Source organism: Sparus aurata, chromosome 4 (assembly GCF_900880675.1).
Source record: "Sparus aurata chromosome 4, fSpaAur1.1, whole genome shotgun sequence".
In the NCBI taxonomy this organism is placed as follows: domain Eukaryota; kingdom Metazoa; phylum Chordata; class Actinopteri; order Spariformes; family Sparidae; genus Sparus; species Sparus aurata.
Genome location: NC_044190.1, coordinates 6,690,696 through 6,703,470, shown reverse-complemented (window position 1 = coordinate 6,703,470; position 12,775 = coordinate 6,690,696). Strand labels below are relative to the sequence as shown.

Sequence of the window (12,775 nt, the reverse complement as noted above, 5' to 3'; positions counted from 1 at the left end):
GACTGACGTGCGCACCAGTCCTGATGTTAAAGTACATCTAATTTTGAGGTAGTTTATGATTTATTTATTTTTTGCCTGCATGTGTGCAGAAACCCCACCGACCTTATTTTTATTCAACACAGAGTATTTCAGTCATGTCTGAGGTTTTTTTTAAGTCAATATTCTTGCAGAAGTGTCAAATATTTGCAGGCAGCAGCTTCTTAAATGTGAAGCTTTGCTGCTTTTTTCAGCTCTGTTTAACTGAACACTCAATATCTTTGAGTTTTGGACTGTTGATCAAACATATTAAGCAGTTTCAAGATCACCTCAGTCTCAGAATGTTGTGGTTTACCTTCTTTTACTAACTGATAGACTAAAGAGTTGCTGTTATGATGATTGAGTGCAGTTTCTTGAATTGATAGTCTGCAGCCTTAACAATTAATTATCAATTCATCTTTAATAATATATGAAATTTGTTGAAGGTTTTTCCACTGACATGATCAAAAGTGAAAACAAAGTTAACACCAAGTTACACAAACACAAATGAATAACTTTTCAACTTCAGAACACTGTTTGATGCTAAAAGGTGTCCTGCTAACATTAATAAAACAAAACAGTATAAACTGCTTGCGTCAATCAGTGACTGAATCATTTTCTCTTCTCCTCAAAACTACATAATGCACCTTTAACATACCAGTTGCAGCCTGAGCAGCTGTCAGCAGCTCACACACACACACACACACACACACACACACACGCACACACACTTTAACTTTATCTGCCTCTGCTGTGACATTCACTTCTATCAGTCAGTGGGGATATTTTTAACTGGCCCTAATGCTCCTGAACTGAGTCTACGCTCTGTGCATTAGCATAATGCAACATCAGTGACAGCGAATGATTACGCCGGGGATGATTTTGTTGAGTGTAAATGTGAAATCTGATTATCCTCTGTGCTCTGCAGAGGGAGGAGGGCCAGAGAGAGAGGGAGAGGGAGAGGGAGAGGGAGAGCGAGGTTGGCTGGAGGAGAGATTCAGATGGGAAGGAGGGGTTAAGATAGCAATGTGCTGAGCCAATGGCTTTTCCACAGAGCAGCTGGCTGGCATCAGGACAGGACAGGCCGCTCAGAGGACGCATACCTTGAAGACGGCTCTCCTCCGCTCGCTGTAGGACACTAAGTGTGACTTCCAGGAGGTGTTCATGGGATGCACTATCTACGCAGCCAGCCCTAAGGCCCTGCCTGCCGACGAGGCCCACGGCCAGGACAGATACTACCAGCTCCCCCACTACCGCCACCCTCATGGTAACTGCAGCCAGAGGATAGCAGCCGGCAGAGCCAGGTCAGTCAGCTGCAGCACACAGGAAGTGCACTGCAGGTACAGAGTATGTGGCACGCTGCTCACAAAGTGGCTCCAGGTAAAAGCAATTCATTACTGCAACTGAGCCAATCACAGGAGGAGATCTAGAGAGATGAGAGATGTGTCATAGAGGGAGGTTTGAGCTGGGGACAACAGGAGACAACTCTGAGATCAGGACAACATCCCTCCATGTTTTCAGAATCAGTGTATGTAGATAAATATTTAAGATTTAAATAAAAGATAATTATTTACTAAGTATTTTGGTCATCGATTACTTGTTTTAAGCAAAAAAGTCAAATATTTACTGGTTTCAGTTTCTTAAAAGTGAGCATTTACTTGCACCATAAAACGTAGGTATTAATTCATTTATTAAATGTGAAATAATTACATATTTCTTTCTTTAATTCATGTATTTATTCATGTAGTTATCTTTATTATAGTTGATTTTTGCAGGTCTGGTCCTCCAAAGTCTTCGTCATGTTTGACAGTAAATGAAGAGACTTTGGCTTTTGGACTGCTCGTTGGACAAAATAAGCATTTAAAGACGTCACTTTGGGCTGTGGGAAATTTTAAATGTTTAAACAATGAATCAAGTAATTGTAACTTACTCTAAAGTGATATAGACATATTTTTTAAACATTAGCTGTTATTTAAATGTTTCCAGATATCAAATGTGCAGGAAGGAGACATGAAGCACTAAAATGAACGAGGAAGTAAAGGGATTACATCACCGTCTGTTTGTTACATCTTTATTGTCATCAGTTTGACGTTTTATTGTGGTATTTCCAGATTTCTTCTCTCATATAACACTGAACATTTATGCACCTTGTAACACCTGCAGTTTGGACACAGGTGAGTCAGCCGTGGTTAGGATTTTAAAAACCACAGAGTTTATGATTCAAGTGTTGCTCACCGTTAGTGTGAAGCCAACATGATTCACTGATGTAGCAGTGATTGGATTGAGATGAAGTCACACTAAGGTTTCTTGTCATATTTTTCCAGCACCATGTACAACCTAAACCTCGTCCTCCTTCAGGTGCTTCTGTCTTTTCTCCTGAGAACTTCTACTCTTGCATTTGAGAAATTACCAATTTACCAATTACCAACCTTTTATTTATCTTTACTTTTTAGACTAATCCTTTTTAATAATCTTATCATCATTATTGTGTTTACCTGGAAGTTAAATCAACAAAAGGAGGTAGAGAGGATCTAACACTGCTGACAGAACACTACATGTAACACAACATTATCTTTAGTAAAATGATGGATTTCTCTGAATTTGAACATTGTTGATTTAAGACATTTTAAAGGGGGAAGTGTCGCATGTTATGCCTTTAAAGTGACCAAAGTAAAAGTAATCAACTTGCAGAATGTTCCATTTAAAATACATAATATAAACCACATTCTCTGGATTATAATAACTCAGGCATATGAAAGCATTAATGTTGCATCTGGGAATGGTTGGGTTAATTTGAACTAGCCATTATATGTACTGCTGGACATTCTTATCCATTATAATACATCATAATTTATTAGTTCACTTCTGTTTTGTCAAAATAATCTGAATCTGCAAAGTACCATTACTTTAAAACTGTAGCAGAGAAGAAGTGGACAGTAGAAATGCTCAAGTAAAGAACCACCACTTAAATACTGTGTGAGAAAAATCAAAGTTACATTACGCAGATGTTCTGCACTGTCAGCCCCACAGTAAGCCGCAGTCACGCCGCTCCCTGTTTGACCCATGGGACCTTATTTCAGAAAAACTTTGTATGGTAGTGAACGGAAAGAGAGACAAATTATTTGTTTTTTTAATTATGCCACGAATCAGACGTATGATTGCCAATTAGATAATTATCCAAGTCAAGAACGTTGCAGTTTGTCAAAGAACGAAAAATAGGACTGTGAAAATACGTAACTATAAACCAAACAGCCAACGGGTGCTTCAGTGATGTCATCTCATTGAACACTCACCAAAACACATAATTTAAACATTGCAGCTCACAGAACTAACAAATTACCCTTTCTCATAACTGCAGCAGGCTTGTTGTTGTTTTTTTTTTTTGTTTTTTTCTTTATTGAACATATCACAAACATACAAAGGCTCGAAGAGGAAAGAACATATCAATATCATAGAATACCGCAATCTTTCAGAAGAGGAAATAAAAACTGAAAGCAGCAGGCTTGGTGCTGTCTTGTTGGTGTTCTGTGTTGAGGGTGAGGATGTAGTTCACTGAGCAGCTTATCACAAAACTAGAAGGTATTTTAGAGACTGAGACTTCTTGTTTGAAGAATTATCTTTTGAAATGACAAACATCATATGTGTAGTTCATGACACAATTCAGACGGGATCAAAAAAATATTTTAAATAAGGTCCCATGGGGCCCACCAGAAAGGGCATGCGCACTAGAGACTTCCGCCGACCGAGACGGCCAACTTCCGGTTTCGCGCCCGGGTAACTTTAACATAGATTAAATGATTTACACTTTCCATATTGTATCGGTTCAAATGGTTCATTTCACGGAGGCTGTGTATCCACCGCTTTACAGCCGCTTCGTTCACCATGTTAGCTTGTGGGAAAAAGCATTTTTGGGCCTCAGCGCGTCACGTGACGACGTCATTTCACGACCGTTAGGAAAGATGGCTCTCTCCTGACGCTGATCCTTGGGGTTGATCAATAACATGATACTGACACATTGTCCTGATAATTTTAGTTACAGTATTCGGTATTTTCAGACACTTGGAGATACGTTGTTTTTTTTTTTTTTTAAACAAAAAACCTTAGTCGTTATAAGCAGTTTATATGACCTGCTGGGCGTGTGTAAACAAAACCAGTGCTTGGTGGTTTATTACTGTACGTGAACATGACTCCACTGTTAAATCAAACTACGGAAGCCCTTCAGGCCTGCAGGTGTAATAAAAGAGCGGCCGTCTCGTCTGTGAGGAGAAAATAGCCGCGGTTTAATCCCCTGTCGGACAGTAAACAGCCGCACTGGGTTGTAGGTAAGCTCAACCCACCTCACACACACATACACACTTCTGAGGAGGTCACAGCCCCGTCCGCACCACCCTCGGCTTCAGCCTCCACCTCTCTGAGCGCCACACTGGAGCTTTCTGTCAGCTTTTCTCGGACAAAAATCACAGAATGAATTCACCGAGAAATGCCGAACACACCTGAGGAGTTTCGCGGAGCTACGACGCGACAAAACGGTGGAGAAAAAGTAGCGGCTGCCGGTGAGCTACAGGTAGGAGCTGTTAGCAGAAAGCTGGCGACAGGAAGGGACGCGTTTCCGGTGAAGATTTCAAAAATAAAAGCACGGGCAACCAATTCTGGCCGTTAATACGCAAAATAACAGCATGTAATATTGTGTTGTATGGGGTTGTGATATGTTTAAAAATGTTCAGAGCTAATATTAGTGTGATTTGGGCTCATACTGAAATTTCTACACACAGAGTGTTCTAAAATATGCGCGATTATTTGCAATTTTTCTGTCGATATGTGGATTGTGATTCAACATCAGTCGATTTGATATCGCTCATTTTGCTCTGTTGCACTGTACATCCTATATGTATATATTCAACATTAATCATTTTCTGCTTTTATTTTGAGGGATCGCTTCTCTTCCGCATCTGAACCTGGCGTACTTTGACAAATGTTTTCTACTTTTGACCGTAAAAGGGGGCCTTTATTCAAAAAAGATAAGTGCTATAGAATCACATTAATCCCAGGAATAATAAATAGATTTAGTCATATTTGAGTCTTAATGAGACAACACAGACATTTTACAAAACTAATTATTTTCCTTTTCCACTGAATTCCATGAATCCCCTTTGGATTTCACATCAAACATGAATTATTGTGCTCTCCAGAAGGAACAGAACACGCAGCCTTGTGCTGTCTTAAAGACGCTCCTCTGTCATCAAAGGCTGTTTTGAGGTGCTTTCTTGCACCATGGGGAGGTTGGGCAGAGTCCAAAGGCTGCTTGTGCTTCTGTAGGAGTTTCATAGACAGTCTGTAAAAAACCAGAGGAGCAAATAAAGATAATGTTCAACAATCCAGGGACAGTTGCACCATGGGAACAAATTAAATCCAGTTGTTGCCAAGGGATGGGCCCAAGCTCATGGCATATAAGGTGCAAAAGTGTTTTAGGTGTCATTATCCTTGAACTTTTCTTGATTCTTCATTCTTTTCTTATAAGCTTTTGTTTTTGTGAGTTTTAGCCGACACACCCACGAGCAACCTCCCATGTGGACTGATTCTTACATCACATAAAACCTTCTGGTAAAAGTAAACACCTTCAGCTTTCAGACAAATTAAATACTTTGCTAAGGTGTAGACAATCCTGTACACAAAAAAGTTCTACATAAATGAGTATTTCTGCCTCAGTTGGTAAATCTTTGGAAAGCAGTTGGCTGTTAGTGACTTTGTCTGAATCAATGAAGATTCAGTTGTTTCAGTGTGAGTGACAACAGAGCACCTGTGACCAGAGAGACAGAGCTATTTTAAGTTATAACATCAGGAGCCTGTTCAGTATGTGTTCAGGAAGTGGCAGGTGTTATCACACTAACACATATAGAACAGCTCAGCCTCAAAAATGGATATGGAGTTGAGATTGTGAAAGGGAAATTATTATGAAACAATTTTAATTATATAATTCAAACAACTACTTAGTAACCTGGAGCTACAGGGCGACGAGGGACTGAGGCAGAGGGAGTGCATTGACTACTCAGTAGCATCCTGGTGACTCTCAGCTTTAATGAGATTACATGTAATTGGATTGGAGGATGTCTTGTGACAGTACAAAATGTTTGTCTGCTTAGACAAAGAAGGACATAGAGGAGGAGGAGGGGCATGTACAAAGTTAGAGCAGGAGGGAGGTTTCATCTGTAGTCTAACATATACAGACCCCTGTGTTCTCATGTAAAGTCATTGTTCACTTGTTAGTTTTGGAAAACAATCGCAGAACCACCATGCTGAGTCATACATGTGTGCATTGTGTTGGGAAGAAATGCAGTTTCCACATAAAGACTTGTATAAACCCCTGATCCTGTGTTTGGATGGTTCAGATGATCAGAAATGGGCACGAATACATCAAAAGGTATCTTGTTACAAATTACAAATACTTGCTTATCAAAACAATCTAATTAAAAACAAAATACTGTCAAATGACAAAATGTATTTAATTAAGATACAAAAAATCTGTAGAAACTGATATTATTACATTTTAGCCTCAGTATGAGTCGGGTCAATATTTTGCTTGATTTAGTTGATTATTTCATCTTCTTTAATAGTCTTTAATTTAGTTCCCTCTGATTTAGCATCAAACAGATCAAGTCAGTGGTTAAAAATGTTGTCTGGAGGAAATCATCCAACACGTTTCATACATTAGAAATGATTAAAGGGGCAGTTTCTAAGATATCTATACATATTGTATCTTCTCATTCCCTGGAGATGTAGTCCTGGTTGGAGTCACTGTAAATCATCTCTACTGTCAGTCTCACACACTGTGTCCAGTCCCAGTCTGGTGTTCAGTCCCAGTCTGGTGTCCAGCCGGGTTCTGTGGGAGGTGGGTGGGAACTACCTTTGAATTTCTTACAAACTACACCTTAATTAACATTTTCACTGTACCAGCACAATTACTATCAACTGACCTGCTTTATTTGTATGCTATACAATTTAAAAAAAATATTTTTTTATTCTCAGTTCATTTTTTTCTAAATTACCACACAGCAGACTTACAGCTACATTACGAACTTTTCCAGAAATGAGGTATACGATGAACAGATACTAAAGATTACCAGGAGCTCCTTCTGCTCATTTCTCCTCTGTAGTCACTGATTTGGGTCGAGACTCATTTCATGCCACAGGATGAAACCCACTTCTCAGATTAAAACCTAAACATCCCATTCTAGTAATTACTGATGTCTCATTTCCTAAAAACAAACAATAAAACAAGTAAACCTTGCTGTTGACGATGGCATCTGTGCAGTCTAATGTTGATTAAGTCCTGTCGTAGGGAAAGTGCCTTTTTTCATCATGGATTTCTAAATGATTACATGTGGCTAAATGTGGACCCAGTGGGTCAGATACTGTAGAAGCTAAATCCAGGATTGACCGTCTCAATACTTAGAGAACCATTTTCACTATTGTAACTTCCAGATCAGATTCCATGTCGCAGGCAGTGTTTTGTGCTGAACAATTTGCTTACCAAATGTCTCTGTATCAAATAACATCGACCTGAAAAGGAGGTTTTCTTGTCCATAAATGCTTGAGAGGGTGATTTTTGGATGTATTTTCGGCAGAAGCACGTCACTGCTTACGAACACGTCAGACCGACACTAAGAATAAAAGGTAAATGAAAGTTTCAGACAGAGAGGAAGTCAGAGTCTGTGGTTTAGATCATTTGTTTAACTCCTGCAAACATGCACAGATTAAATAAGACCAAAACATCTTCCTTTTTCCTCTTGGAATGTTCATCTCGGGCTGTTTGTGTCAGTGACAGTGTGATTAGGCTCAGTGTGTAAGTGTTTCATAAGGATTTCAGACGGCAGGCAAACATTTAGTAAACATGGTAACAGAGACACATCCAAAGTCTGTTCCCTGTGCTGACAAGGACTCAGTGTTGTGTCTAGCTGTTCCCAGCTGTCAGGTAAAAGGTCACTAGGATTTTCTTCTCCTGTCGAATTAAACTAAAACTCAGGTGACAAACTGTCTAACCCCACCTCATGCAAGAGTCACATACAGTATCTCTGCAAGTTGCTCACATGAAAGTGAACCAGTAGGAGATGAAATCAATCTCTAAACTTATACTGTTTGTATGGTCTAAAACAGGCAATGCTACCTGATGTGGTCCTTGGAAAGCTTAAACTGCTCCATGTGATACAGGTGTTAATGATTTTTTAATTTGTAAGTTGCCAAAACGAGGGCATTTGTTAGTTAAAATATGTAACAATGGATCTTAATAATAATGATAATATTGTGCAAATTGGGTATTCTTGCTGGGAAATCTTGTCAAAATAATCTAACCCAGCCACTTCCACCCTTTCAACGTTGTTTTCACAAGGCTCCAACCTGCCCTCAGGCCACACATCTGGTATCAGATACCCCTCCTGAGTCCCTTAACCTCAGGCTTAAAGTGAAAAGACCCCACAAACCCTCCTCTTATCTCTCACAATAGGCCCTTCACCTCCCATTCAACCCTCTGTGATCACAGATAAACAGTCAGATGTAAAACCTCCAGGATCAGGAAGCCTCCTTTGTTTGAACAGTTCAGCGGCTGACGAGAAGCTTCTGGCCAATTAGAGATAATACATTGGAAACTGCAGCAGGGAGCTTATTTCCATCAGCACCTGTAATTATAGCAGGGCAGGTGGTAACGACTTCCTCTCTCCCATAGGAAAACCAGGCAAAGGGCAGGTGGGTGTTTGTGTTGCAGGTTTAAAGGGAGAGATTTAATGTGCAGATAAGAGGAACAAACATAATTGAAAGATAGAAGCTTTTCAGTACGAGTGTTGTTTTATGACAACGCTAAAAAGCATTTGGATTTTATAATACCAGCTTAATTCTTCTTAAATCATCTAGATTGAGGCTCCCCAACCAGCTGGAGCCTAAATGTATGATTGTAGAATAATCAGATAATTAAGGATTTGATTAAAAATAGATAATAAACAGCCAGATGGGATTATTGACAATATCCAGTAAGATACCAGCTGTACAGCTTCATGCTGACTGTATAGTCGGCTACATACACCAACATGAGACAGTGTACCACACAAATACTATTGAAGGCTATCCATTAAGAGTGTGTGAAAGGTTATTATCAAGCCAGCAGTTGAAACAGTTCCCTGAAAGTAATGGATCAATCAGCCCACTGAAATTATAAACAGTTCAACAGTAAATGGTTGAAATAGTTTGTTCACCAATTGTGAAGGGTTGAAAAGTATTGGCCTCACTAGAAAATTAAAAGTAAAAGGTAAACAGTTGACACCCTAAAAGCAATTGAGTTAGTTGAAATTGGGCTAATGGATTAACATTGGCTGTTAGCCTAAAGTAATGGATAGACAGTTGACATGCTCATGAAAGTAGGCTAGGCTAGGCTTATGGATTAACATTGACATATTTAGCTAAAAGTGAAATTATTAGCTAAAAGTAAAAAAATAAAATAAAAAAAAGAACAGTTGCAGTCTTTTTAAACACAATGGATATACAGTTGACAAACATCAAAGTAATGGACACAGTTGACAGGGCTAAAAGTTATTGGCTTTTTGGCAGTTAAAAGTAGGCTAATGGATTGGGCTAACATTGACATGGTTAGCTAAAAGCAGGCTAATGGATAGTGGAACAGATAAACGGTTGCAGTGTTGGTGTTTTTTTTTACAAGCAATAGATAAACTGTTGAAGTAGCTTACATTAATAGATAACCAGTTGAGCAGCAAGTGTGGCGAACTAAAGTGAAACATGTAGATGAGCTAAAGTTTGGATTTACAGTTAAATTATAGACAGAAGTTGGGCAAGTGGATGAACAGTTAAAGGGATATTCCGGTGTAAGTTTAATCCATGGTCTAACACACCGTGAAACTGTGTCAGACCCCCTCTCGAGAGATCAAGTTAGCAGACTGCTAATTTAAGAAACGACCAGACGACAACAATACAGTGCAGTAAATGGATCCAAATATAAACCGCCACGAAAAAGCCACAAATAATGCTCAGAACAGCACCAAACTTCAGCAACAGTACAAATAGGGTCTCAGCACATAGTCCGGGGCATTAAAACTCCGCTAGCTTAGCTGGATTTCTACTGAAAAGCTGACAAAATTTACCACTCTTCTGCAGCAGCTTCTTGTTGACAGGCTATTTATCAACAGCCGACATAAGTAATGAACAGATAACATCAGTTAGTGAGCTAACAATAGAAGAGATATTAACATAGGCTAGTTGGCTAAAAGTAGCCTAAATAGACTTATTAAAATGAACAGATAACAGTTTAGATAGCTAGCAGTATAAAGTAGGCTTAAACCACCAGCAGAGCTAAAGTAGGCTAATGAACTGATTTAAAACATGTTAGTTAAAAGTAATGGATAAACAGTTGAGTTGATAGATGTAATGTGATCAATAGCAATGGGACAGTAACACTGGAGGTGTAGGTAAATGTAACATAGGCTAGTTGGCTAAATGTAAAGAGTTAAGGCTACGTGGCTACACTTGGAGTTAAAATGGCTCTAGAAGTAATTAAAGAAGTGTAAGTTAAAAGTAATGAATAAACAGTTTAAATAGATAAATATAATGATTAATAATTGTGTGAGCAAGCATTGAATTATACGTTAATAATAACAGTTAGATGAAAAGAGCCAAAGAAAGATACCGACAGTTGAAATAGCAAAGTAATGGATAAACCTTTGAAACAGTAAGCGAAGAAGAAGGCAATCTTTATCAAACCCTTTATCGGGACATTCAGTCTTATATAAGGTAATGTTTATGAGTAGGTCAAGAGGATGACAGGTAACAATTGAATTAAATGAAAAAAATATTGTAACATTATCCACTTTCATATAATAAACTGTGCACATCCAGTTGAAAGCTGTTCAATAGACCACATTTGAAACACAATATGAAGAGCTGGAGTACTTGAGCTTATCTGAAAGGACCGTGGGGGTAAATGGCTGACAAGACAGATCATGTAGTCGAGTCAAGTGCAGATCACCCTTCAGTTGCTCCATTGCTTCTGTGGTCTGATTGTAGACAGAGGCTGAAGGCTCGTTATTCCTCCAACAGGAAGCTGCTTGCTGCCATCCATTTCAAACTGTATGCAAAACAACTTCAACGAGACTTTAAAATGACCTGAACCACATAACCAATGACAGCGCACACTGAGATATGATTTGGTTACCTCAGAGTCTTAGTTGAATTGTCTCATAGTGATGTGTGTATCGTGCCTCGCTTTACTAGTTGTCAGTGATCAACTACAGTATAAAATGTGAAAACAACACTGAATATTAGAAAGTTTATGGTTATATCCTTGGTTTCTTTGTCTTTTGGCATCCGGAGATATTCTGTGCTGAAAGTTTCAAAGTTTATTTTTGAAAATGTTTGAGTCAGCTCACAGCAGCTCATCAGGTCAGCCATCTGCGCAGCCTCCGAGGTGCTCTGTTTCTCTGTACACATCTGGGCGAGAGCAGACACTGACCCCATTTACACAAACACACATTTAGAATGCTGAGTCGCGATTTTCACTGTAGTTTAAACCAGCAGAATCAGACTTTGAGTGTTGCATCATCATTGTGTTGATTTAAAAGACAGAGTCCACTTGTTTGGCCCATACAGGTTTGGGGAAGAGCACACTCTGAAGCCAAACCTGGACAAAAAAACAAACATGAGTGTTTATCAGAGTAATCGAGCGTCCAGCGGAGCGCCGCCTGCTGCTAACAGAGCTGTGTTTGTGTGTTCAGAGCCCGGAGCATGACGGAGCCGCAGGAGCACAACGAGGAGACGGGCCTGATCTCAACACAGGACCTGGAACCCTCCAAGGATGACGACACACACGGCCACTTTAGGCAAATCTCACACACACACAGACACACATACTGTTCTCCAGCACTTGTTGTATTTCCATGCTCTTTCTTTCTCCCCACACACCATCTGTATCCTGTGCACAGTCATGGGTCACAGCCTGAGGAGATTTGTTTTCACAGCACTTATTTTGTGCTTTTATTTCAGCTGTATTTGATGTCAAACAATGGTCGAAAGTGCACACACACACACGCACACACACACACACTGTACAGAGTGTACAGTAACTTTTCAATTGCTGAAGTTATAATTCTTCTTAAGTGTTTTAATCCATTTTAACACATTTTTCGTGCAAGTATTCAAATACAGTGTGTGTGTGTGTGTGTGTGTGTGTGTGTGTGTGTGTGTGTGTGTGTGTTATATAAACAGGATTGCAGGCAGGGGCAGTGTAATCCAGGGGAATCTGTGCTGGGATGGGATTGAACACTGAAGCCGGGTGTGTGTCAGTTGACTTACTGAATGTGGAGGACGTGAACGCTTGATGAACATGTCGGTCTTGAACATTAAGCAGTGTGTGCATATCAACTCTCCTCAGCACTTCTTTGTTGCTGCGTGTGATTCAATCTGATTTTCAACAGAAACACAGAGCCGGAGCAGCAAGTGTCTGCTCACATATTAATGCACTGACTGCGTTCTGCCTGCTGAACGATCAAGTATGTGATCTCCAGCAGACGGAAGCAGACGTCCTCTCTGCAGCACAGCAGGAGAAGGAGGAGGAGGAGGAGGAGGAGGAGGAGTAGGATTAGTCTGGGTATTTACGTTGTCTTACAAAGTTTACCCAAAGCAGTGCTCAACTTTAATAAATGAAAATAAACTGAATAAAGGTGATGCAGTTAACAGTAATATTGCTGAAGTCATCTGCTCTGTGTGACCA

The 12,775-nt window shown here is 39.7% G+C and overlaps 1 protein-coding gene across 10 annotated transcripts in view; it reads left to right on the top strand.

The window, feature by feature from the left end:
- Nucleotides 1–997: 997 nt before the first annotated feature.
- Nucleotides 998–12,775, top strand: part of gramd2aa (GRAM domain containing 2Aa) — a 34,419-nt gene continuing 22,641 nt past the window's right edge. For 2 of the 10 annotated variants that reach the window (XM_030415104.1, XM_030415098.1), the window contains exons 1-2: nucleotides 1,010–1,319; nucleotides 11,781–11,885. In XM_030415104.1, the coding sequence (XP_030270964.1) occupies nucleotides 1,180–1,319; nucleotides 11,781–11,885 (245 nt within the window). In that variant the 5' untranslated portion in view covers nucleotides 1,010–1,179. Of the gene's footprint in view, nucleotides 1,320–4,212; nucleotides 4,580–11,780; nucleotides 11,886–12,775 lie in introns of those variants that run through there. The other 8 variants (XM_030415106.1, XM_030415100.1, XM_030415108.1 and 5 more) reach the window with 7 other exon arrangements.